Genomic DNA, 24,837 nt, shown 5'->3' with positions numbered 1-24,837 from the left:
TCTCATGATGCCAAATTGTATACAGGGTACACCTGCTCAAGTAGTGCTTGATTGCCCGGATGCTTTTCGTGGGTTCAGAACAAGTGAAGCTTTGCTATGCCGTAAACTTTGCTTAATTGCAAGAAAATGTATTTTGCAGCAATGGACCTCACAGAACAAACCAGAATATTGGCATTGGCGAAATCAAATACATCAGGTACTCACTTGGGAAGTGCAAGAGGCCAGAGGGTCTTATAAACGTAAGCTGCGATTTCTTGGGATTTGGAATCCTTACTTGGCCAAGTTAACACAACGGGGAAGAAGTCTAATTCTTAATAAACTATGATTAATAGTATATTTCAAGGGGGTACACGGGAGGAGACATATTAGAGGGGGATACAAGAAGGGAGGAGGGAGAGGGAGGGGGGGGAAGGGGAGGGGGAGGGGAGAAAAGTTATAAATACTGGATGGCTACATGAAAGTATTAAGTTTGAAATGTTACTTTATTGAGTTCTGTTGTTTTGTATTGAAACAAGCTATGTTAAAATGGATTGTGCTTTTCTATGTGTCACCAATAAAAACTATTGAAACATAAAATGAGTTTATCTTGTTGGGCAGACTGGATGGACTATGTTCCTTACAAAGCTTTTGAGCTAGTCCAGAACTGGAAAGATGAAAGGAAGCAGTGGCTCAGATGCCTGGCCCAGCTACTTCTCTCTAGCCACTTGCCTCTAACCAATCCTTCTCTTCCTATGGCTCTTAACCCTCCCTCCTCTTCTTGCTGCTGTTCCTTCACAACTGGGTCCTGCCCACCCTGTGTCTCTCTCCGCAGGGGAATCCTCATGTCCGGGGGGGGGGGGGGGGGGGAATTTCTGATCCCTGCCTGCTTGCACAGTCATTCTGACACCGGCTCCCTGGCTATACTGCTGCCAAGGGGCAGATCAGGCAGGTCCAGCTGCATGCCTTTAGTAGCTGTGGGAATTTTGAGCAGGGAGAGTGAGTGCTTCTTCTCAAGCACAGAAAAGACCAGGGGAGACAGTTGTGGCAGCAAACAGCGATCAAAAAAAGTTTGAAAACAAACAAAAAAGCTACATTCGGCTTTCATACACTTAGCTTGTATATGTATAAGACAGCCTCATGTGGCACATGCTGTTCTGAGCATGCGCAGCTTAGCGACTGAGCTGCTTGCGATCCATGCTTTTACAGGGACTTGTGCATCTCCTCCTGAGTTCTTCAGCCCTCCTTCCTTTCTGTCCCTTGTTCATTGCTGTTTTCTCCTTTTTCCCCCCGGAAAGGGTTTAACTAACTGGATGGAAAATTGCTTCTTCACCTCAAAACATTTGAAGAGGTTCAAACTCTACAGCGTTTGTTCCCAGCTACAGTAGCGGTTAGTGGAAACAAGTAGGAGTTTGCACCTGCACCATGGGAAGAAATTAAATGAATTCTTTGCTTCGGTCTTCACCGAGGAGGATTTGGGAGGGACACAGGTGCCGGAAAACATATTTGAAGCGGGCGAGTTGGAGAAACTAAACGAATTCTCTGTAAACTTGGAGGATGTAATGGGTCAGTTCTGCAAACTGAAGAGTAGTAAATCACCAGGACCTGATGGTATTCATCCCAGAGTATTAATAGAACTGAAAAATGAACTTGTAGAACTACTGTTAGTAATATGCAATCTATCCCTAAAATCGAGTGTGGTACCGGTAGTGTGGACTGGAGGGTAGCCAGTGTTACGCTGATTTTTAAAAAAGGTTCCAGAGGAGATCCGGGAAATTATAGACCGGTGAGTCTGACGTCGGTACCGGGCAAAATGGTAGAAGCTATTATCAAGAATAAAATTACAGAGCACATACAAAAACATGGGATGATGAGACAAAGTCAGCACGGATTTAGTGAAGGGAAGTCTTGCCTCACCAATCTACTGCATTTTTTTGAGGGGGTGAACAAGCATGTGGACAATAGGGAGCCGGTGGATATTGTGTATCTGGATTTTCAAAAGGCGTTTGACAAAGTGCCTCATGAAAGACTCCTGAGAAGGAAACTGGAGAGTCATGGGATCGGAGGTAGGGTATTACTATGGATTAAGAACTGGTTAAAAGATAGGAAGCAAAGAGTAGGGTTGAATGGTCAGTATTCTCAGTGGAGAAGGGTAGTTAGTGGGGTCCCGCAGGGGTCTGTGTTGGGACCGCTGCTTTTTAACATATTTATAAATGACCTAGAGATGGGAGTAACTAGTGAGGTAATTAAATTCGTAGATGACACAAAATTATTCAGGGTCGTAAAGTCGCAGGAGGAGTGTGAAATATTACAGGAGGACCTCGCGAGACTGGGGGATTGGGTGTCCAAGTGGCAGATGAAGTTCAATGTTGACAAGTGCAAGGTGATGCATGTGGGTAAGAGGAACCCGAATTACAGCTATATCATGCAAGGTTCCGCGTTAGGAGTTACGGACCTAGAAAGGGATCTGGGAGTCATCGTTGGTAAGACGTTAAAAACATCTGCCCAGTGTGCTGCTGTGGCTAAGAAAGCGCACAGAATGTTGAGTATTATTAGGAAAGGGATGGAAAACAAAACACGAGGATGTTATAATGTATCGAGTATTGTGTCCAATTCTGGTTGCCACATCTCAAAAAAGATATAAAGGAATTAGAAAAGGTGCAGAGAAGGGCAACAAAATTGATAAAAGGAATGGAATGACTTCCCTATGAGGAAAGGCTGAGAAGGTTAGGGCTCTTCAGCTTGGAGAAAAGGCAGCTGAGGGGTGATTTGATAGAAGTCTACAAGATAATGAGCGGAGTAGAGCAGACAGATGTGAAGCGTTTGTTTACACTTTCAAACAACAACAAAACCAGGGGACACAAGATGAAGCTAGAATATGGTAGATTTAAAACAAATAGGAGAAAGTTTTTCTTTACTCAGCGTGTAGTTAGACTCTGGAACTCGTTGCCGGAGAATGTAGTGACAGAGGCTGGCCTTATGGAATTTAAAGGGGGTTTGGACAGATTCCTGAGGGAAAAGTCCATTGAACATTATTACTAATTTTTTTTTTTTTTTTTGGGGGGGGGGGGGGGGGGGTTTGTCGGGTTCTTGAAGCCTGAATTTGGAGACAGGATGCTGGGCTTGATGGACCCTTGGTCTTTTTCCAGTATGGCGGTGCTTATGTACTTACGTTCTGAGGGAGCTTTGTGTGAGAGGCTGAATGTTTGGGCCAGCAGCAGAGCTTATTTCAGTGCCTAGTCTGAAGCACCAGCCTTTCCTGCTGGCACGGCCTAGGCACCTGAAGTAATTTTTCAGGGCATAATTCTTTGGATGCAGGCCTTGGAAGAGGGGGATAACTCGAGTCCTCCCTCCTCTTCCCCCACCTGTTTTCTTCAGGCAAGCAGGAGCCGGGTGGATGGGTGCAATTTTGAGAGGTCTAGCACCCAACCAAAGGCAAAGCTGGAGAGGTTCCCCAAACTGAGGTGTAACCTGTGCAATGTATGTGGCGTGAGACCTGGCAATATTATCTACATCTTCAGTCTTTTTATTGCCACTTAATTTTTTTTTTTTAAATTTAAACAAGAATCTTTATTGAACAAGTAAGACAAAATGTGAATACAGCCACAACATCAAGCTCACAGGCTCTAGTATATACCGTAAAACTGGGACCTTGTTTCTTCAATACTCATCCACTGAGTATTAAAACATTCAGTATTCCTGTTGTTTTACATATTTTTCTCACCCTTCTTCCCCCTGTACAATTTGCATCAAAACATTTCCACGTTATTGATCAAAATCTCCTCCAAAACCCCCTCCCCCTTACAGTGTCTAAGGTAACAACAGTAATTCAACATATCAGATGTTTCTCTATAGCTCATTAAGTCTTCGGTATATCCAAAGGTTCCCAGATCTTAGTCCATTTCGACAACTGGTGTCTCTCTTTTGCCATCAATCGTTCTCTCTCTGCAATGTTCCGCAGTAGGGTCATCCATTGGACTACAGATGGGCTATTTTTTTTTGCTTCCATGAGCGGGCAATAAGCAATCTGCCCGTACATAAGCAATGTTTGATTAACACTTGACCATAGTCATTCACCCCCAGGATAGTTTTATGAAACAGAATATTCAGCAGGGTCATATGGTATCTCAACTCCCACCCAATATCTATTCCGGGCCTGGACGGCTTTCCAGAAGGCTTTTACTTTGTGACATGACCTCTTCCTAGTACACTTTTTCAAAATGGTTTGATGTTCATCCATTGTACAGTTAACTAAAAGTTCAGTCAAGTGCCTTAGGCACCTTCATGCATAGAAGAGGTCTTAAGACTTGTAAAACAATTCTAGGTCTGTGCTTCCCAAGCTTTTTATCCAGTATGATCCCATTTTAACACTTAACATCGCATGACCATAAATGATGAGGAAAACAAAATTAGATCCCTTCTTTCATTCCATTTTCTCCTCCCTCACTTATCCAAAGTACGAAGGTGGCAGCAGTTGATGTAGGGCATTCTGATACCAATACTATGTATAGATTTCCAGTCTTAATAGAAAACCACAAAGTGAACATGAACAAAATTTTAATACGTTAAAAGAAAGAATGCCACCACTGAATTTATCTGAATGTGTTAAGGCAGTGTAGCATAGGCACTGAAACAGCTCAGTATTGGCGCTGGTCCGAAGGGTCTCCCTGTTTTGACAATTGCATCAAAGACCTTTAACTGCTCAAATGACTGCCACAAAATGTATTTTGTAGGGCTTACAAAAAAGACAAAGCTTGGGGCCCACAAATCGTACCAATTATTTCACTGTTTAGCAGTTACAGAAATAACATGCAGTGAAGGCTAACCTTGTGTGAACAAAGAGATTTTATATAATTGGGAAAATATGTAGAAAATCAATGATGAAGAAATGAAAAGTAAAATATTAAAAAAATAAATTATTTGTTTGGAGTTTTTTTTTTCAGGCCCATGGTAGACAGTCTGTGTCAGTTCTAAACTTATCCTGGTTATTGACCAGTGAGCACGATAGACCTTTGAGGCCTTTTTCCTCCATTTTACATTTTAGTGAAGAAATAAATTTGTATTTGCAGCATCCGTTGATTAGCTATTCTAAAGTATCTTCAAGATAGTCCAACATTGTTTGAAGTGATCAGAGTTGGATAACCCCTCGTTTTGACTACTGTAATGAATTATTAGGTTGTCAAAATATACTTTGCGGGCATTACAAGTGGCTCAAAATTTAGTGGCTAGAGTGATTGTAGGTTGCTCACGTTATGAGCATATGTCACCTATTTTCAAGCAGTTACATTGGTTGCCTGTGAGCATAGAATTATGTATAAGGTACTTTACTTATTTCTAACTTAGCCCCCTGTTTACTAAGCTGCGCTAGCGGCCTTTGGTGCGGTAATGCCAACACAGCATTCACTTTGAATGGGCTGTGTTGGCATTGCCTCGCAGCTTAGGCAGTGGGGGTTAGTCTCACCCCAGATAAATGCAATGCTGAAAATCCATAATCCAGTGAGGAGTTTAAGATCTTCCTCCAAATTTTTGTTGGACACTCCTACTGTACGTGAAATAAGGTTAGAGGAATATCATAAAACAAATTTTTAGAGTTATATATCTAACTTGGTGGAATTCTTGCCTGTATTTTTAAAATTGGTTCATGGCGTTGCCTTTTTTAAGAAAGGACTTTAAGATATTTTTATTTTGACAAGCTTTTAATCAGTAATGTTTAGTAACTCATAGCTTTATTTTGGAGGGTTATTGCTTGATATTTAACTAAGGTTGATTTTGTTTACTTTTATGTCAGAAGTATATATTGTATTGTTTGTTTTTAATTATGTATGTTATTGTAAGCCGCTGAGAATTTTCTGGAACGTGCGGGGTAGTAAATAAATAATATAGTAACATAACATAGTAGATGACGGCAGAAAAAGACCTGCACAGTCCATCCAGTCTGCCCAACAAGATAACTCATATGTGCTACTTTTTGTGTATACCCTACCTCGATTTGTACCTGTGCTCTTCAGGGCACAGACCATATAAGTCTGCCCAGCACTATCCCCGCCTCCCAACCACCAGCCCCGTCTCCCAACCACCGGCTCTGGCAAAGACCGTATAAGTTTGCCCAGCACTATCCCTGTCTCCCAACCACCAGTCCCGCTTCTCACCACCGGCTCTGGCAAAGACCGTATAAGTTTGCCCAGCACTATCCCCGCCTCCCAACCACCAGCCCTGCCTCCCGATCTTGACTATGTAATTTATCTTTAAAGTGCAGCATGGTACCGGAAGATTGGAGGGTGGCCAATGTAATGCCAGCTTTTTAAGAGTTCCAGGGGTGATCTGGGAAATGATAGACTGGTGAGCTTGATGTTAGTGCCGGGCAAAATTGTAGAGACTGTTATAAAGAAGAAAATTACAGAGCATATACATAAGCATGGATTAATGAGACAAAGCCAACGTGGATTTAGTCAAGAGAAATCTTGCTTCACCAGTCTTTCTTTCAAAGGGTGGATAAACATGTGGATAAAGGTGATCAGTCGGTATTGTGTATCTGGATTTTCAAAAGGCATTTGACAAAGTACCTCATAAAAGACTCCTGAGGAAATTAGAAAGTCATGGATAGGAGGTAATGTCTTGTTGTGAATTAAGAGCTGGTTAAAAGAAAATTTAGTAGGGTTAAATGGTCAGTTCTCTCAATGGAGAAGGGTAGATAGTGGGGTTCCCCAGGTGTCTGTGCTGGAACTGCTGCTTTTTTAAACATACTTATAAATAATCTAGAGATGGGAATAACTAGTGAGGTAATTAAATTTGCTTATGACACAAAGGGCTCCTTTTACAAAGCCACAGTGATTCCCGCATGGCAAATGCAACGAAGCCCATAGGAACTGAATGGGCTTTGTCACATTTACCACACCAGGAATCGCTACCGTGGCTTAATAAAAGGAGCCCAAAGTTATTTAAAGTGGTTAAATTGCAAGAGGATTGTGAAAAATTGCAAGAGGACCTTACAAGACTGGAAGACTGGGCATCCAAATGGCAACCGACGTTTAATGTGCGCAAGTGCAAAGTGATATGTGTGGGAAAGAGGAACCCAGACTATAGCTACGTGATACAGGGGTTCTACATTAGGAGTCACGGCCCAGGAAAAAGATCAAGTTGTTGTCACTGATACATTGAAACTCTCTGCTCAGTGTACAGTGGCTGCTATGAAAGCAAATAGAATGTTAGGAATTATTAGGAAAGGAGTGGAAAACAAAAATGAGAACGTTATAATGCTGTTGTATCGCTCCATGATGTGACCGCACCTCAAATACTGTGCAATTCTGGTCACTGCATATCAAAAAAAGATATAGCGGAATTAGAAAAGGTGCAGAGAAGGGCAACTAAAATGATAAAGGGGATGGGACGACTTCCTGTGAGGAAAGGCTAAAGTGACAAGAGCTCTTCAGCTTGGAGAAGAGACGGCTGAAGGGAGATATAATAGAGGTTTATATTGACACAGTTTCTGCAGAATTTATGTTGCTATTTTATGAAGACACAAGCATGTGGGGTTTTTTTCTTTTTGTGTAAAATAAGCAAGAAAAAAATCCCCCCAAAAAGTACCTTTCTGCTTGATATAAAATTTTATATGCTGAAATAGCCTAGTCAGAAATCATATGGTACTTATCCTGAAAGGGATCCAATCTAATCATTGCAAAGACTGGGGGGGGGGGACTATACATTTTCTCATTTAGAGTTGTTGAAAGTTGGGGTTTTTTTTTTGTTCTTTTCCTGTGCTTGCAATCCTAATACCTTTTTATTACATTTTCAATTTAGGTGAATGTTCAGTTTATAAAGCAGTTCTTTGACCCCCTGTTAATAGTATTCACTTTGAGCTTTTTTTATATAGGCCAGTCATATAAGGGGTTCAAGTAGAGGGCATTTAAAATGTGATCTGGGATTTCAGATAAGAGTTGTGCCTGATGTGTGACAAATACAGATGGCTTAAAATATGTAGATTCTGCAACAGAACTGATTTAAAATAATATTTTTCTTTTTATGTTGGCAAATGTATGATATTTAGTTTTTCTTTTCTTAGCCCAGTATCTTCCTCTTTCTGGGCTTGTGTCACCAAAATTATTCCCTAACAATGCTGTGTCATGAGTCTCTCCACAGCTACCTATGGGTTTCCCCAATCTCATCTTTTTCCGGATGCCTAAATATCAGGCAAAGCATGAATCATGACTCTCTTGTAAAACTCTTACATATGCATATCTGTATCCCATCTGGAGATGTTGCTGTTTGATACATGAAGGCATCCTTAACATCTCTCAGCAGAAGCTGGTTCATTGATCAAACCCCAGATCTCCTCCAGGGCTGTGTGTAGCACTACTGGTATGTTGGCACACTACCCAGCCATCTTTTACATATAGTGTAGCCTTGTTCTGTTGTATCTGTGATTATAAGTTGGTTGTGATTAGTGATTTCATTTCTTTCGTTTTAAATTCAGTAATGTATGGTGGCTTTTTTGTTTTTATTTTGTAACTTACATTAATTTTGTTATGCCCTGCCCTGTAGCAAAACAAAAACCACCTTTGCTAAATTAATTAAAACTCCTAAATTGAGTACAAAGGGTTTTTTTTGTTGTGGTGGTGTGCTTTTTGTGGGCTGCTTCAAGTTATTGGATCTACAAAGAATACATACTACATCTTGCCCATGTAGTTTTGGGTTTGTGTCCTTGAAGCCAGGTAACATTGCTTTCTTTCACTAGCTCCTAGTTCAGTTTTGGTGGAAGTGTAAGATTTTTATCAGTGGTTTTCCCAAGTTTTGAATGTTCTGGTCCTACAATATGTGAATTCTTGGGTGTGTATTTCCCAAAGAGACATCCTAGGTCCGTAAGTGAGATTCTTCATGTATTCTGTTGGTTCTAGTAATAAAGTAACCTTTTCTATCTTTTCCCCGTAAGCTTTGGCTTGTTCTATTACAGGTACTCTAGAAGTATTGTGCTTTATAGAAGCAGGTAAAAAAAAAAGCCTTCTATCTTGAACACCTGACACCTCAGTTTATTGGGGTATTCAGTACTCTAGTCCTTGATTATTTTAGTAGCTTAGTATTTGGATTGAAGGAAAATATGTTCCAGTTTAGTGATTAGGAAATCTATTTTGGATCACCACTGAGGCTTAAGGAGGGGTGAGATTTTAAAATGTGTTAATGATAGGGGGAGAGAGGGGTATCAATGTTTATATCTTAAAGCAAACTTTTCTACTAAGTTCATTTGTATTTATCACTTCTTTAAATCTATTGTTCTGAAACTGTGAACTTCATATGTATGTAGTTTCTGAAAAGCTCAATAAAATTTTCAATAGAATGTGTTAATTCTCATGAAGGTTCTTTTACTATAGCTTAGTGCATGCTAATGTCCGTAAGTGTGCACTAAGTGCCACATGGCCCTAGGTATAAAATAGGGCACCCAGCGCTTAACGGGTGCTGATGTCCGCTACCGCACACTAAGTTTTAATAGAAGGGCCCTATACTATTTTTGACAGTTGATGTCTGTTATGCCGTTTATTTGCCTTATAATACAATTACTCATAATATATAGTGTGTTATCACAATTTGTGATACATAGATTGTTGTTAGCAGTTTGATTAGATCACTACATAAATACACTTCTCTTTCTAAAACTGAACACTTTTGATCCCTGTCACCTTGGAAACCTCCTGCACCTAGTCTTAGTTCAGCTATGGATAAATACCCAAGACCCTCTGCCAGAGGAGTTCCTTTCTCTAGCATTGCACCAGGCCAGATAACTGCACCTATTTCCTGACTCTTTTACTCAAAATATATATAATTTTGTGCAGAAATTATTTTAGCTCTTATTGACTGAGCTGCACCTTTTGAATTTTTATCAGAGAGCCACTAAATAAGGATCAGCATTACCTCGCTATATATTCTGTACACAGACTTCTTCAGAGGATAGGAATCCAAACTTAGAGCCATGAAATGCCCTGATTTTACAGCAGGAGTTGAGCTGTAATTGAAAAACATAATCTGTTTATGTCTGATCTTCTAGAGGAGCCAGCCCCCCCTTGTGCGATGTCAACACGGATCAGAATAGCAGGTGGCGACTTCAGTATGACGTCTATCAGCATTTCTTACCAGAGAGTGACTTTAGGGAAGCCGTGCTGCTGAGCCATCTGCAGAACATGAGTACAGTGCAACTGGTGAAAGCATATGGTATTCAGGTAAAAGCTGAAAACTTAAGTGCCAGAAGAATCAGGGGATGTATAAATTAGAATTTTTATAACACATTTTTGTATACATTTGGCAGACTGTGTCATGAAAATGATCCAAGATAGTAATACTGGTACTTCTTACAGAGTAAAAGAGTTTTTTTAAACTTATTTTCCTATAGAGAGACGTACAGGATGGCCCATATACCAATAAATCGGCACAGTACAATACGATTAGTCTTTGAAAATGCAGTCAAAATGAATGCCCACTCCTTCCTCCCCACTTAGAGAAGGATAAAAAATCATAACCTTCAATACAGCACTAAAAACATCATAGTTTTAATTCCCTTCAGCATCACTATATACCCCAAATATCAACATAAGTAATGCGTTCCATAATCTCAGCAAGCACACTTTTACAATCCTCAATTTGAGGTGTGAGCTTCCAATAGAAAGCAATGATCAACTGAGTGACAAATTGTTCATCAGTATGCCTTCTACCCAGTTGACGCGGCTGTGGAGTAAGAACAGGACCAAACATTAATATGAGAGATCCTGTCCTGTATGTATAAGCAAAAATCGCCAACTATATCACGCCCCCACCACATGTGAATATAGCTGTCCTGCCAATAAAGGGGTTCAGAAAGGCTAAATATGGAAAAATAAAGGGGGTAACAATATGTATAGGCTGCTTCACCTGATGTGAACTCCTTGATGTTGTGGTTTGGTTTGTTTTGTTTTAGCAAAAAGTGAAGAAATATTAATCTATATGATACAAAGCCTTTTTAAGGGAGAATACTTTAGTTACTACTTTGAATGTTTTAGATTTAACATCACAAGAACCATGGCAATAAGGGTGTTCCGTAACTGTTGATGTATTCTGTGTCATAGTGTAGCTTCCTGTTGGACAGTCCGTAGAGTACTTTGCAAGGAAGGTATACAGTCTGCTGTGGTGAACATGTGTCTTATTGGTGTCTGTCAATCACGTATGAACTTCAATACCACAGAGTGACTAGTGCACTCGGAAGACTCAATAAGGTGGATACAAATTTTGTGCAGCCTGATAACGTTGCTGGACACTACTATCTGACTAAATAATCAGGCATTCTATTCAGAATAGTAATATTTCTTTGACAGAGAACTGGAATGATGTAACCATCATGACTGCAATTGTTTCCTAAGGACAGAATTTGACTGGTGGTTTTTATTTGATATTTTCATATAATGATATAGTGCTTCATACTTGGTTATGTCCCCCTGCCAACAGATGGAGTCAGAGAAAAATAGCTCAGAGTTGATATAACTCCCTTGTATGGAGCCTTCAGCTCCTCGGTATTTCTCTGGCTCCAGCAGATGATGCAGACAATGTGGCCTGGTGCGCAACAATGAGTAAGCCACTTCTAGCAAGGCAGTAGGCCCAGATTCCAAGTAGAGCACGGACAGTCTGGGGGGGATACTGCAGACAGCAGTTCTGTGGGGCTGATGCTCTTCCCCCCCCCCCCCCCCCCCCACACCCCTTTCCAAAGAACAGACGAGGAGTAGGATTGGTGGAAACTGGTCCACAGAGCCATGCCCTTTGGTGCCAGGTTCCTCCCCCCCCCCCCCCCCCCCCCCCTTATTCTTGTTGGTGCAGTTTTTGGAGCAAGAAGAAGAAATGCAAAAAAATCTTCAGTGCAGCCTCTTCCAAAATAGAGCTTCTCGAGAGTGCCACAGGTATGACTTCCAAGTTTACAGGATTCCCATGGGGATGGAAGAAGTTGCCTTGTGAATCCTGCAGGAGTGTATATGAAAATCTCTGGCGATGCCAGAGTGAGGCTTAGAACACACTGGCAATTGGATCTCTAGTATGAGGCTTGGAATGCCCAGGTAGCCAGAATACCAGACAGAGGCTTGAAACACTCATTGGCTGAATAGTTAATACTACCAAAAACTTTGAAGCTATTTGGGTAGAGAGAGAACGGAGGGCTGTGAGCCAGTAAGTGATAATGCCGGCTCTTGAGGGTATAAATGGGAATAGAAGAGATTTAATTGCAGGGATGGGTGGGGATGGATTAGATTCCAGTGGGGATGGGTGACACACTGCAGGTGAGTCATGGCAGTTCACTGTGTCTGTTGGTGCATGTGGCATAGCCTGGCCTGGGAGCAAGCAGGCATGAATTAGGTGATGCAGTTAGTATTCCTTCTACTTGCTTCCAGTATTTCTGGACATAAAGGGAGAGAACACACTGCAGCTAACTCATGGCAGTTCATCATGTTAGCTGGTGCATTTTTGCCTGGCTTTGGAGCAGGCAGGCAAGTGTGTATCAGGTATAGTAGGTATTTTTGTTTCTGGAAAACTTAGATTATTAAAAAAAAAGTTAAAGTGGGACTTGAACCTGAATCCCTTGGTTCACATTTACCTGCACTAACCACTAGGCAGCTACTCTGACCTGCTTACTACTTTGTTCAGAATGGTCATAATACCTGCAGCTAACATAAAGCCTGGTTTTCCTGTCCAGTTTCACTTCGGGTGGGGGGGGGGGGGGAGAAGGGGACAGCAACCACTGGAGGATTAACGAGGGGTCATGCCTTAATCTCTCCAGTGGTCAGCTACTCAATTAGAGTAATATTTTGTAACTTGGATGTGACTGAAACAGGTCTAGAGAAAAAAAAAATGTCCTTTTTTAGACATGGACGTTTCTTCCCATTCAAAAATCCCCGTTGGGCATTCTACTTCTGGGCCCTCCCTAGTTCCGCCCATAACACACCCCCTTGCTATTTGGATGAACTGCAGTGTGACATGTCCAAATTCTGGCTTTCCAGAATTGGGATTGGGATGTGTTTTTAGGCATTTTAAGATATCCATCTGCTTTGAGAATGAGCACCATAATAAATGACGGTAAATGACCTACATGGTCCATCCAGTCTGCCCAACAGTCACATTCATTATCAAATTGTTATTGAACCAACAATCTAATCGTATTACATTTTATGTGCTAAGTTCCACTTTATGATGTCTTCCCATCTCCCACTGAAATATACAGGACCTTGATTCATAGCATATGATATGAATGTGGTATTAAAAAAATATTCATACTTGATCCTGATCTGTCCTTGCCATTTTCAGGGCGCAAACCATAGTCTGCCCTGCACTTGCCCTACTTCAACTACTGGACTTGCCACCAAAGTCTTTCTCCAGCACATTCTAATCTGTCTTGCCATATATGGGACACAGACCATAAAAGTCCAGCATTGGCCTCACTTCCCAACTGCTGGATTTTGCAATTTGTCTTTTATGGAAGAGGGCATTATGCATCCCTTCTGCAGGATTTATAATAATTTGGTCACTGGCAAAGAGCCATATCTGTTAGATAAAATAAGTCAGGCTGTAAGTCCACAATTTTTATAGTCGTGTATAATTTTATTTTTCTATAATATAAATATATAGCAGCATGCAACATTTTAGTCTTTGACTTGGTAGATCTTGTATTAAACTACAGTGAAGGAGATTTCCAACAGACATTCTGCCATTAATGCAAAGTATCACCACAAAACTGTGGGGATGCATAATGCCCTCTTCCATAAAAGACAAAAATGGAGAAGATCTAATGGAACATTAAAGCAAACACATTATTCACAGCATTAAGAAAATTGTTCAGGCATGTTTAATGACAAACATAGGGGTCATATAACAGGCTGCATGGTGTTGAGCATATGCTAAATCCGTTAGCGTGCCTTAGTAAAAGGACCCCTTAATTTGCTACTGTAGGACAGTTTAGAAGATCAGTCTTATTTGTTTTTACTTTTAAAATTTGACTTTATGCATTTTGGTTCTTAATTTAGAAGCTCTATTCATGATATACAAATATAAAACCCAATTTTTTTTTTTTTAAGAAGCTAGTATTTACACATGTATAGCTACACGAGATGTTGACATCAAGGGGTGTCATTTGGGCAGGATTAAAATGACATGTGTCTTTATTTCAGAAAGGGATACCCATGTATGAGAGACACTTTGACATTGGGCTTTAGACCTTGTGCAGGAGGGAATAAGGGTGATATATCCTCCTTAATCTCCCGTTGTTTGATTCCCTCCAGTGCAGAATTAAGTGACGATTATGGCCACTCTCTCATTAGAGGCATTTACGTGTGTAGGATTGCAAAATGGCTCACTTACACATGTGTCGGCACTTACATATGTAACTAGCCGTGTTTGCTCCATTTTGTTTCCCATGCTTATTGTCAAATGGATGCTTCTGCCAAATGTGCCGCCAAATGTGTGTGCATTCCTGTATGTATTTAGAGCAGGCTCTGTCGGTAGATCCTGTTATAAAATGCTACCAGAATTGTATATATCTTGACCTGAAGGTGTCAGATTTCCAATTTCCCATATTCTGTCTAAAATGATGGTCCATGCCAAGAGGTGACAGGTGCACCAGTGGAGAGAAGACAGCTAGGGTAAAGTTTTTGGAAATGCCCAAGACTTTTTACATGCACTAACTAACAGTATTCTTGTGGTTTTAAACCCAGTACATATTAACTCTTCTTTTCTTTCAGCTGGTTAGACTTACATCCGATGAGATGAGTACTGTGTCCTTCTCTTCCATTCCGGGCGAAGGAGTTATATACAATGTCATTGTGCGGGATCCATTGTTGAATACATCTGCTGCTTATGTACCAGTTCATACATATGTCTGTAACTTCAATGCTACCATGGACAATTGTTTTACACTTGGTAAGAGCTGCACAGGAAATTCTATAATTCCTTCATGGCAGGGACGGGCAAGCTGCTAAAGTGTTACTGTGAGGGTTCTGAGGGGATGGGGGGAGGTGTCATCAAGCCAGGGGCTTAGCTACACGGGGGCATGAGCCCCCACAGATTACGCCCTGGCCCCCTCTACATTTGACCCACCGCCGCCCGCCCCCCATCCCACCGCTGCATCAGGTACCTTGTTTGCTGGTGGGGGTCCCCAATCCCCGCCAGCCGAAGAGTCGTCTTCAGCGCCTGTCGACTCCGGCGCCTTCATTGTGTGATCATCTGTTTCTGACGCCTTACGTCCTGCACAGAGCTACATGCACGGTGCAGGACGTAAGGCGTCAAAAACAGATGATCACACAGCGAAGGCGCCGGAGTTGACCGGCGCTAAAGAAGACTCGGCTGGCCGTGGGTTGGGGACCCCCGCCAGCAAATAAGGTACCTGATGCGGCGGCGGGGCAGGGGTTTGCGGTTGCAGCGCCGGGGGGGGGGGGGGTGCGGCTGTCCAGCATGGAACAAGTTAATTGACTTTTCTGTTTTAAGGGAAGCTTTGTTTGAGCTAATTCCCTTTTGTAGATGTGGCCAGAAATACTTGTCAAAAACACTGGATGTGGCAGACGACTCAGAGAAATTTAATAAGACTCGCTTTACCCTCAGTGAGCCACTTTTTCTCAAACGGGTCCAAAGTGGCTGGGGGGGGGGGGGGGGTCGGCGGCAGGGGAGGTGGCTAAACAGTGCCCCCCCCCCCCCACACACACCTCGGGCTCTGGCCCCCCCCCTCCCGCCAAGGTCTGGCTACGCCCCTGCATCAAGCTACCAATCTATGATGTAAGAGCAGTGAAATAGACTGGCAATAATAATCTTGCCTTAGATAAGAAGACAGACAAGCTGAAATCAAGTTAGTGTAGATTGTGGCTTTCCGCTATAGTAGCAGTATGTTAGCTGAAAATAAGGTTTGCATCTTTTTATTCAATTTGGTAAGAGTTTTGATATAAAGGAAGACAGAAACTAGTTTAATCTTTTGTAGTGGAAAAGAACTGATGTTATGCAGGCACATCTGATAACTCATCTCTTTTGTAAAGTAGCTGTTGCTATAAAATGACTGTAACTGTATTTATTTGACATAAGCTAACTAGAGAAGGTTTTCCTGACCTCCTCCTCCCCCCCCCCCCCCCCCCCCCCCACACACCTTCTCCCATGTTTGAATGCAAGTGTTCCATCAGGAATCGCTCGCCAGTAGAGACTATTTTTGTCAGCATTGAAAATGTCACGAGGTACAAACTCGTTCAAGATGGTAGGAAGAACTGAAACAACCCAATTTTCAGCACCAAAGTCATCACCATGCTGTTTATTTAATTTTATGCTGTTTCTTTCCTTCCATCTTTCCAACCATCCAACAGTGGCTTTCAATTCAGTCAGTCCAATACTTTCAGCTAGCTGGTTAGCTTTCTCCATAAGCAGTGGACCACAGACAGGAAACTGTCTGCTCCTGACTTGAGAAAGCCACAGAAGAAGAGCATCTTCTGCCTCCTCAGCTTTTCCCGCACATTTTCGTTTCCGTTTTGGATTTGTATTGTTTTGCCAGTCTTCCAGAAGCTGGTCTTTCTGCTTCAAGACACGTGAAATTTGATTGGGATTGACACCATATTCTTTAGCAATAGATGCTTGACTTTCTTTGCTTTCTAATTTTTTAAGAACTTCTATTCGTTCAGCCAGTATTAAAGTCTTACAGTTCCGCTGCCGCGACGACAACGACAACCCTGGTGCATGCTCCAACAACATTCTTTCCCCTAATCTGCCTGGGGCAGTTAAAGAGGCGGTAAATTTGAAATCTCGGTTGTCACGCGCCAATCGGCTTCCATATTCCATGCACACGCTTATGCGGAGTCTTTTCTGCAGAGGAGCGGTCTTGAACCATGCATATAAGCGAATCTTGCACTTATCAGTGGTGCGCTAAAACGAAGTTTGTCCCCATAGAAATTTATGGTGCCAAAAACGGGACCGAAGTATCGCATGCAGTTAAACAGAGCATGCTCTCATCCGACGTGCACTTAAATGGAGTGCACTGTACATCCGAATCAACACGATCTTATCTAAATCTGCGCTACCCAAGCTGCAAAGGACTTAAATACAAAACAACTTATGCATCTAGTTTTTCCTACATAAGCACACAACTGTGGAACGCATTACCAAAAGCCTTGAAAATGACGTACGGCCACCTAAACTTCCGGAAATCACTAAAAACCAACCTGTTTAAAAAGGCATACCCTACCGATCCAACTTAAATGCCTAATCTCTGCAACACAATGCTGGAGGGTTAACTTCCCATTGCTAACTTGAAGGCAGTGGGAAGTTAACCCTCCAGCATTTGGATTATGGCAATGTGGTTCCCTGAAGAAGTGGAGCGAAACGGGACCGTTGGGACTGCATGACAGTTTTTCTGGAAGCAAGGAAGTACCACCCTTCATTTGAACTGGACAGCAGGCTAAAATAAGTGATTTGAATTCTTGCTGTCATTTTGGGTGTTCAAAAGTGAAGAATTTAATTATATATATATTTTTGTATACACTTTTTTTGCATATTTAAAAAAACAAAGTATTTAAGGTTTTTTTTTTTTAATGTCTATGATTACTTTTTGCGCTGTGTGCACCTGAAAAGTGAGAGTGTTGCCACAGGAGTGTATGAGACATTTTCCCCATTGTTTAAGAAGTCACATATTTTGGTCTTCATTGGCGGACATTGTGGTATCTTATGACTCCATGCACTATATCACTCAAACTCAAATGGCTATTAACCTGTAAAGGTTGGGGGGGCATGATTGATTTGATTTTTATTTAATTATAACATATTCCACATTATCCAAAGGAGTCTTGAGTTCAGTGTGGCTCACAATAATCTGTTGATTAAAAAAAACCATTTCCTGCAACCCCACGATGTCAGCATGATGTGTACCCAGATATTGCAATATCTTAGCTCTTTTGATCGGTGAATTGACACCGGATACATTCCACGATGGCTGGTATGCTGCATGCCAGGACTTCATTCATGTCTGGCTGGAGAAGACAGGCAGCATGTTGTGTGGAGATATGAGGTCTGTTTGGAGAGCTCTCTGTAAGGTCTTTCAAGGAGATAGGAACGTCCAGGGCTTTTTTTGAGGTGGTACTTGGGGGTACTGAGTACCGGCACCTTTTCCATTGTCTGCTAAAATTGACCCATGGTACCCAAGTTTTAACGAAAGAGCTCAGGTTCCATACAGCAATTCTACCTTGTCATAGATTCTGTGACTGGTTGCAGGGGGCCTGGCTATTGTAGGGTGATCACCCCACCCCGGAAGGGTGGCCTAGCATTTGAGTACCGGCACCTTTTTCGCTAGAAAAAATGAACTGGGAACGTCACACCCTTTCTGCCCCTGGTGGGGAACTTGGACTTTCAGCCTGGGGTGGGGAGCCGAGGGCTTTGGAACGCTGGTAGAGGGATGGACATTAAAAGAGTGGGGGATTTGCTTGACAAAGACGGTAAAATGATTTCCTTTCTGAATTTATGTCAGAGATGGGGCCTCCAACAATCGGATCTATTTAGGTACTGGCAAGTAAGGCATTACATCTTATCTTTACCAGTGGGATTGCTTGGAGGAGTGTTTGCCCAGCAAGTTGCCGAAGGCTTACAATTGTAGGCACAGGGGCACCCTAGATTGAGTCACTATGTCAAGATGCTCTATGAGCATCGGCCAGTGGTATCGTTACAGGGAGTGGCCGAACTGTGGACAGAGGAACTGCGAAGCAGTGTGTCAGAGGAGATGCTTCAAGCATTTCGGGATAACATAGTGAATACTTCGATAAGCGAATCCTAAAGGGAGCAGGAATATAAGTTCTTGATGAGAATGTACATAGCGCCATGGCGAGCCTTTAGGGCTGGATTTGCAGACACAGGCAAATGCCCTAAATGTGGTTTAGATAGGGCTACCTTGGGGCACATGTTTTGGGTGTGTGTTCGGATACGGGCATTTTAGGTGGGTTCCTATCTCTTTGTATTGGGAGGCTAATTCAGACCCACCCTGAGGACTTCCTGTTTCTTGAGGGGGCACATTTGCAGACAGAATCTGGAGCACAACGCACTTTCTTAGCGAAAGCCTGGATGATAGCGAAAAAGGTAATTTTAGTTCATTGGCATATGCGGAAAGCACCACAACTAAATATGTGGCAAGCGATGATGTTTGATTTAGTACTCTTTGGACGCAGAATGGTGTTTGCTGACTCTGAAAGACAATGGAAATCTTTTCAGGATATCTGGGAACCCTATTGGAGCCGACTTGCGCATCGGGAGCGTAGCCTACTCCTTAATACATGAAAACTTTTATAATGGTTCACCTGGAAGCTTTCACTGTTCTTCTTGGTTGTTTTACTTGGCACGAGTTGGAGGGACTGTTGCAAATGGTTGATGGTTGTTATACCTCTGGGGGTCTGCTAGGGGGTGGGGGATACTGGAGGGTGGGAGGCTGGGGGAGGGGGGGAGAAAAGTAAAAAACTGATCCTGCAGAGCTCACACTGATGGAAGCATGACTGTTGCATTCTTTGTGTTATCTGTACTCTCATACTTGTGGCGACCTGTTTGATTTTATTGCCTTTTTGTAATGTTGAGCACTCCAATAAAGATGATTTAAAAAAAAACATTAAAATGTGGACAAGAAGTATAAGAGAAATATTGTATATAGAGTACCTAATATTACAGTAAAAGATGAGAATAACAATAAAACAGTACATTATGGGGTTCTTTTCCTACGGTCCGCTGAAAAATGGCTTGCGCTAGTGTAGGTGCGGGTTTTGGGCACGCACAGAATCATTTTTCAGTGCACCTGTAAAAAAAATGCCTTTTTTAAACATTTTTGCCGAAATTGGACGTGTGGCAAAATCATAATTGCATTTTGGGCCTGCGACCTTACCACCAGCCATTGACCTAGCGGTAAAGTCTCACGCGGTAAAGTCTCACATGGTAACTGGGTGGTAATAACCTACACGCGCCAAATTCCACTTGGTGCGTGTCCATTACTCACGGCCGAAAATAAAAATTGTTTTTCGGCCACGTGTATCAGACACGTGAATTTACCGCAAGAGCCATGTGGTAACTGCATTTTGGCGCATTGGGCGCAAGTACAGCCTTATGCGGCTTAGTAAAAGGGCCCCTATGGGATTATTATCCTGCATAACATAGCATAACATACAAGTATGAATTGTAAGAATACAGTTAAATTGATAAAATAATGTGTTCAGGTAAGTAAAACAAAAGTTAAATTTAGATTAAACATCTCTTATAACTGATATAAAGGATGTTAAAACAGAGAATTATTGATGACAATTTAGTAAAAGAGGTGTGATTTCAAACATTTTTGGAACTGTAGATAGTTAAATTGATATTTTTTGGGTAGTAAATTTCACCATTTTGTGGGCAGATAGGAAAAGTCAGTTGATAGAACAGATTGTTTCTAATCTTTCTACAGTTGGGAAAGTGTAACATAAGATAGTCTCTAGAATCAAGGACTGCATTGTGCAGAGAAAGTTCCGTAAGTTCCTGCATGTAGTTTGGGGCCATCCCGTAAATTATTCAGTGAATAAAAGCTCAGATCTTGAAATAGACACTAGCTTTTATATGTAAGCATTGAAGTCTAATTAATAAGGGTGTAGCGTTACTATAGCATGTTACATTGTAGATGATCTCATCTGATAGCACTTTGTCCTGAAATTTGATGGAGTATAAATGCAGTTGTTGTAACTTCTTTGTTTGTAATTTTCAGTAGTCACCTGAAGTTTAATACAATGTTTTGGTTTGTTTCCTTTTAGGAAAAATTTCCACAAAAATATTTTTCACGATTATTGCTGTGGCTGGCCTTTTTGTTTGCTTCTTTGGACACAAGTTTTTGAAAACAGGTTTGTTGAAGTACTATGCAGTTTAGTGGTTGCGGTGCCTAATGTTTCATATGCTTGCTTATTTGGGCCAAGCAAACAAGAGGCAAAACTACTACGTAATAGTGCCACCAATTAATAGGAGAGGAAAAGAAATAGAAGGGGTTAGGGTTAGAAAAAAATGTGTGTTAATAATTAGCCGAAGAGGGATTAAACAATTAAAAAGACAAACAATAGTGCATCAACATAATTCCAGACTGTAAGTTATTCGGTATCCCAGCTTGTTTGGCAACTGCCTGAATCAGGGGACTTTATTTAAAAAAAATATATATATATATGACGTGTGTCGGAGGAAGACACCTAGGGAAATAGACAGTAGGAGAAAAGCAAATAAAAAATATATATCCATTGTAGAAACCCTCCCAGAAGATGTAGTAACTACCTGGATAAAAGAAGGTCATCTAAAAAAAAAAAAAAGAGGGAATTCCAAGCTTCTTTGTAGCCGTGATCCTGAGGCGTTATGGAAGCTTTGCTACTTAATCAAGACTGTGTTTTTATATTGGATAGCCTTTCAGTAGAAGTATACCAACATCAGATTCATAAATATATGTATAAAAAGCAATGACAAAAGTACCTTGTCCTCGTCTGGCAGATCTTCCAACCCAAAATCTTCTATATGTGTAAGAGGAGAAAAGAAACACCACAAAAGGGTCCATCCATGATAAACGGAACCTCTGTTCTGGCGAGGGCCAAGGTTTGGATATTCCTGAGCTAATCAAAACTATTGAGGTTCATCGTGCTCTTCACAGGTCCCTTGTGCAGCATTAGCTCATTGTAACCATATATAAAGCTAAGAATTGTTTAACGCTGCCCGGCAGGGATTATAGAACATCAGTAGGAAGATCAAGGTTAAGGTGATGTTGGTATAGACCTGCTCAATGGGTTGTGTCGGCATTGCTGTATGGCAGCCACTAGCGCGGCTTAGTAAACGGGGCTTAGTCTGGTACCTCAGCAACAACGTTAACAACATGCAGAGAACCCAGGTGCAGTTCCTGGGTTAGGTCTTTTGCTTAATGGGATAACCAGGGCTGTAGATTGAGGCAGTGTTCAGTGCTCTATGTAGGGAGAGAGAGCAAGTGGCTGGATTTAGGACCAATGATTTCAGGAGACTGAAGGGATCCCTTGTGTGTAACCCTCAGGCAAGAACTGTTACAGCAATGACTGACCTAAAATAGGGAGGGGATATAAAATAAGGAAAACGCTCTCCAGATTATGAATGAAGACTCATGGAGCCAGATCTCAGCCCTCGTTCTGAGTAAGAGAACACTGCTCTATCCAAAGGGAGGGGGGAAGAAACCCCAAACCCTGAGATGTGTAAAGCATTTTCCATATCACAGTCTGGTCCCAGTAGTGTGGGTCTTGCTAGCCACCAAAGTTTACCTCATGATCATTTCCTTTCCAGGATTCCAATAACCCCCCCCCCCCCCACACACACACTTTTCTTTATCTTAATATGCTTACATAGTAGTTGGAGTGACCCAGAGAGGACGTTAATTAACTGATTCTTGTCATTTCGTATTGCTGTTGGCTGCACTTTTTATACATGGATTAGTGAATCCTGTGAGGGTCAGCTCAGTGTTTGAGTTACTGGATGTTCTAACCATGTCATTCTTCACATTCCAGCGCACACATAACACTTGTTCATGAATCACTTCCATACAGGATCATTTCTTAACAAAACTTTTATTATCACTTGGAAAATTGACTTATAAAAGTATCAAGGCCTGCGTTAACATGGCCGCATTTCGCTAATGCTGCTCCAGGACAAAGGCCCTAAAAGATAGCAAATACAAAAATCATAGCACTCTAAAACATTGCAACCCTATTACAAATAGCAATACAACTTTACTACCATACCTGTTACCAAAACATTTGTTTCACGGAAGCAGAATTTGAAGTACATGCTAGAGATTTATGGCACCGTTTTGCAGAGCAGGGATATCCTCGCTGTGCTATTAAGAAGGCTTATTACAGGGTGAAATTTTCACCAAGGGACGCCTTCTTGGCCTATCAAGGTACTTGTCAATTAGAATGGTGGTGATATTTCCATATATATGACTCATATTTCTTTGGTTACAGCGTTAATATACAAGTTTTGGTATATACTTTCAGTACATTCATGTTTTGATGAGGCACTTCTGGTAGCATATCAGAGAGGCAAGACAGTGGGTCAGATTCTCACTTACAAAAGACTTGATAATGAGGTTAATCAGACATTCATTGTGGGCCATGTTGAATGCAGGAAGTGTTAATGGTGCATCATGGCTTCCATAGGACCCTTGTTTAAGGATCCTCAATCAGGCAGGCTGTTCACGGGGTGGGATAACACCAATTGCGAATCTGATAATGTCGTATATGCTATAATATGCCCCTGCAATTTGGTTTATATAGGTCACACTCAACGTCAGATTAAACTTTGACAGAACATGAATCACATGCAAGCTATCACAAGCCCCGTTAGTCGCCCATTGTGAGAAAAAGGGACATCAATGGACTCATTTGCGGTGGCGAATGCTGGAGAAAATACACATGGGTGTAGAAGGGGGAAATATGGATGCCTGTTAAATTTGAAAGACCAAAGATGGATTTTTTACATAAACATGGCAGCTCCGGGAGGACTTAATTTGGAACTTGATTGGACCTCTCTCATATAATTGTCATTATTGTTGATTGGTGGGTGATGATATTCTGCAGGGGTTGGGCCTTTTAAATAGTTGATGGCCTTAGTTCGCCATTTTATGATATGGAGTAGTGCTGATAGGAAGCAGCGTTTTGGTAACAGGCATGCTAGTAAGGTTGTATTGCTATTTGTAATAGGGTTGCAATGTTTTAGAGTGATAATTTTTGTATTTATCATTTTTTTTACCTTTGTCCTGAAGCAGCATTGGTGAAATGTGGCCATGTTGACGCAGGCCTTGAAACTTTTATAAGTCAATTTTTCAAGAGATGATAAAAGTTTTGTTAAGGAATTATCCTGTATTGAAGTGATTCATGAACAAGTGTTATGCGCTGGGATGTGAAAAGTGTGTGCTGAGTGCCACGCTTATTAAGGATTGGACTAACCCCATGTCATTGTCATACTTCAAGTTGAAAATAAACAGGAAGGAAAGAATTATTAGTGATTTGGGGTTTCTATTTGTTTTCTGAACTGCCTCTTTTTTTTTTTTTTTTTCATTTCTTGCAGGCTTTTTTTTCATGGGATTTGTTTTTATGGCTTTCTTATTCTTTGTTCTCATTACCAGAGTAACCAGTCTCAACTATGACAGTAAGTGGAACAAAATCTGCTAGCAGTCTTAATATAAGCAATAACATTTTAAATTTTTATCCTCGCACGTTTCTTTTTTTTCCATTACATGCATCCCCACCCATCCTTAAAAGGTCAGTTTGAGCAGTGTGATTCCCTGCTTAGTTTGTTTTCCTTTACTTATATCCCCTCTGTGGGTAATAGTAGGATACCAAGGGCTCCTTTTACTAAGCGGCAGTAAGCCCAATGCGGTCTTACTGCTCATTATACAGGAAGTACCACCGGGCTACCGCAGCAGCCTGGCAGTACTTTCCACCCCTAGTGCGCCGTCATTTCCGGCTCTACAAAAATGTATTTATTTTTGTAGCACCGGAGTGTACCTGGCGGTAATCAGGCAGAGCCGTGCGCTGCCCGAATACCACTGGGTTAACGCAGAAGCCCTTACCTTTACTTGCCGCACGGCCATTTCCTGTAGGAAAGTGAGACTTCCCTTTTACCAGCTGTAGTAAAAGGGGGCCTCGGCGCACATGTAAAACACATGCCAGCGCCGGCCCCCTTTTGCCGCAGCTTGGTAAAAGAGGCCCCAGTTGACTTAATGCCAAAAAGGACAACGAGTCCATTAAGGATTTGCTTTTTCTAGATCTAACGTGTGGTTTAGGTTTCTTGAAGAAGGAGGACCACACAAGTCTCTTTTCAGGCCTAAGTTAGCTCTGGCCATAAAAGAGTTGCACA

At 41.6% G+C, this 24,837-nt stretch overlaps 1 protein-coding gene across 2 annotated transcripts in view; it reads left to right on the top strand.

The window, feature by feature from the left end:
• TM7SF3 (transmembrane 7 superfamily member 3) overlaps positions 1-24,837 on the top strand; it is a 117,153-nt gene that overhangs the window by 76,605 nt on the left and 15,711 nt on the right. The window contains exons 5-8 of one of the 2 annotated variants that reach the window (XM_030214542.1): positions 10,010-10,181; positions 14,706-14,883; positions 20,739-20,825; positions 24,046-24,126. In XM_030214542.1, coding sequence (XP_030070402.1) covers positions 10,010-10,181; positions 14,706-14,883; positions 20,739-20,825; positions 24,046-24,126 — 518 coding nt within the window. The remainder of the gene's footprint in view (positions 1-10,009; positions 10,182-14,705; positions 14,884-20,738; positions 20,826-24,045; positions 24,127-24,837) is intronic. The other variant, XM_030214544.1, reaches the window with a different exon arrangement.

This window comes from Microcaecilia unicolor, chromosome 9, assembly GCF_901765095.1.
Source record: "Microcaecilia unicolor chromosome 9, aMicUni1.1, whole genome shotgun sequence".
Taxonomy (NCBI): Eukaryota; Metazoa; Chordata; class Amphibia; order Gymnophiona; family Siphonopidae; genus Microcaecilia; species Microcaecilia unicolor.
The sequence above is the reverse complement of the archived record's forward strand: the minus strand, read 5'-3'. Positions and strand labels throughout refer to the sequence as shown.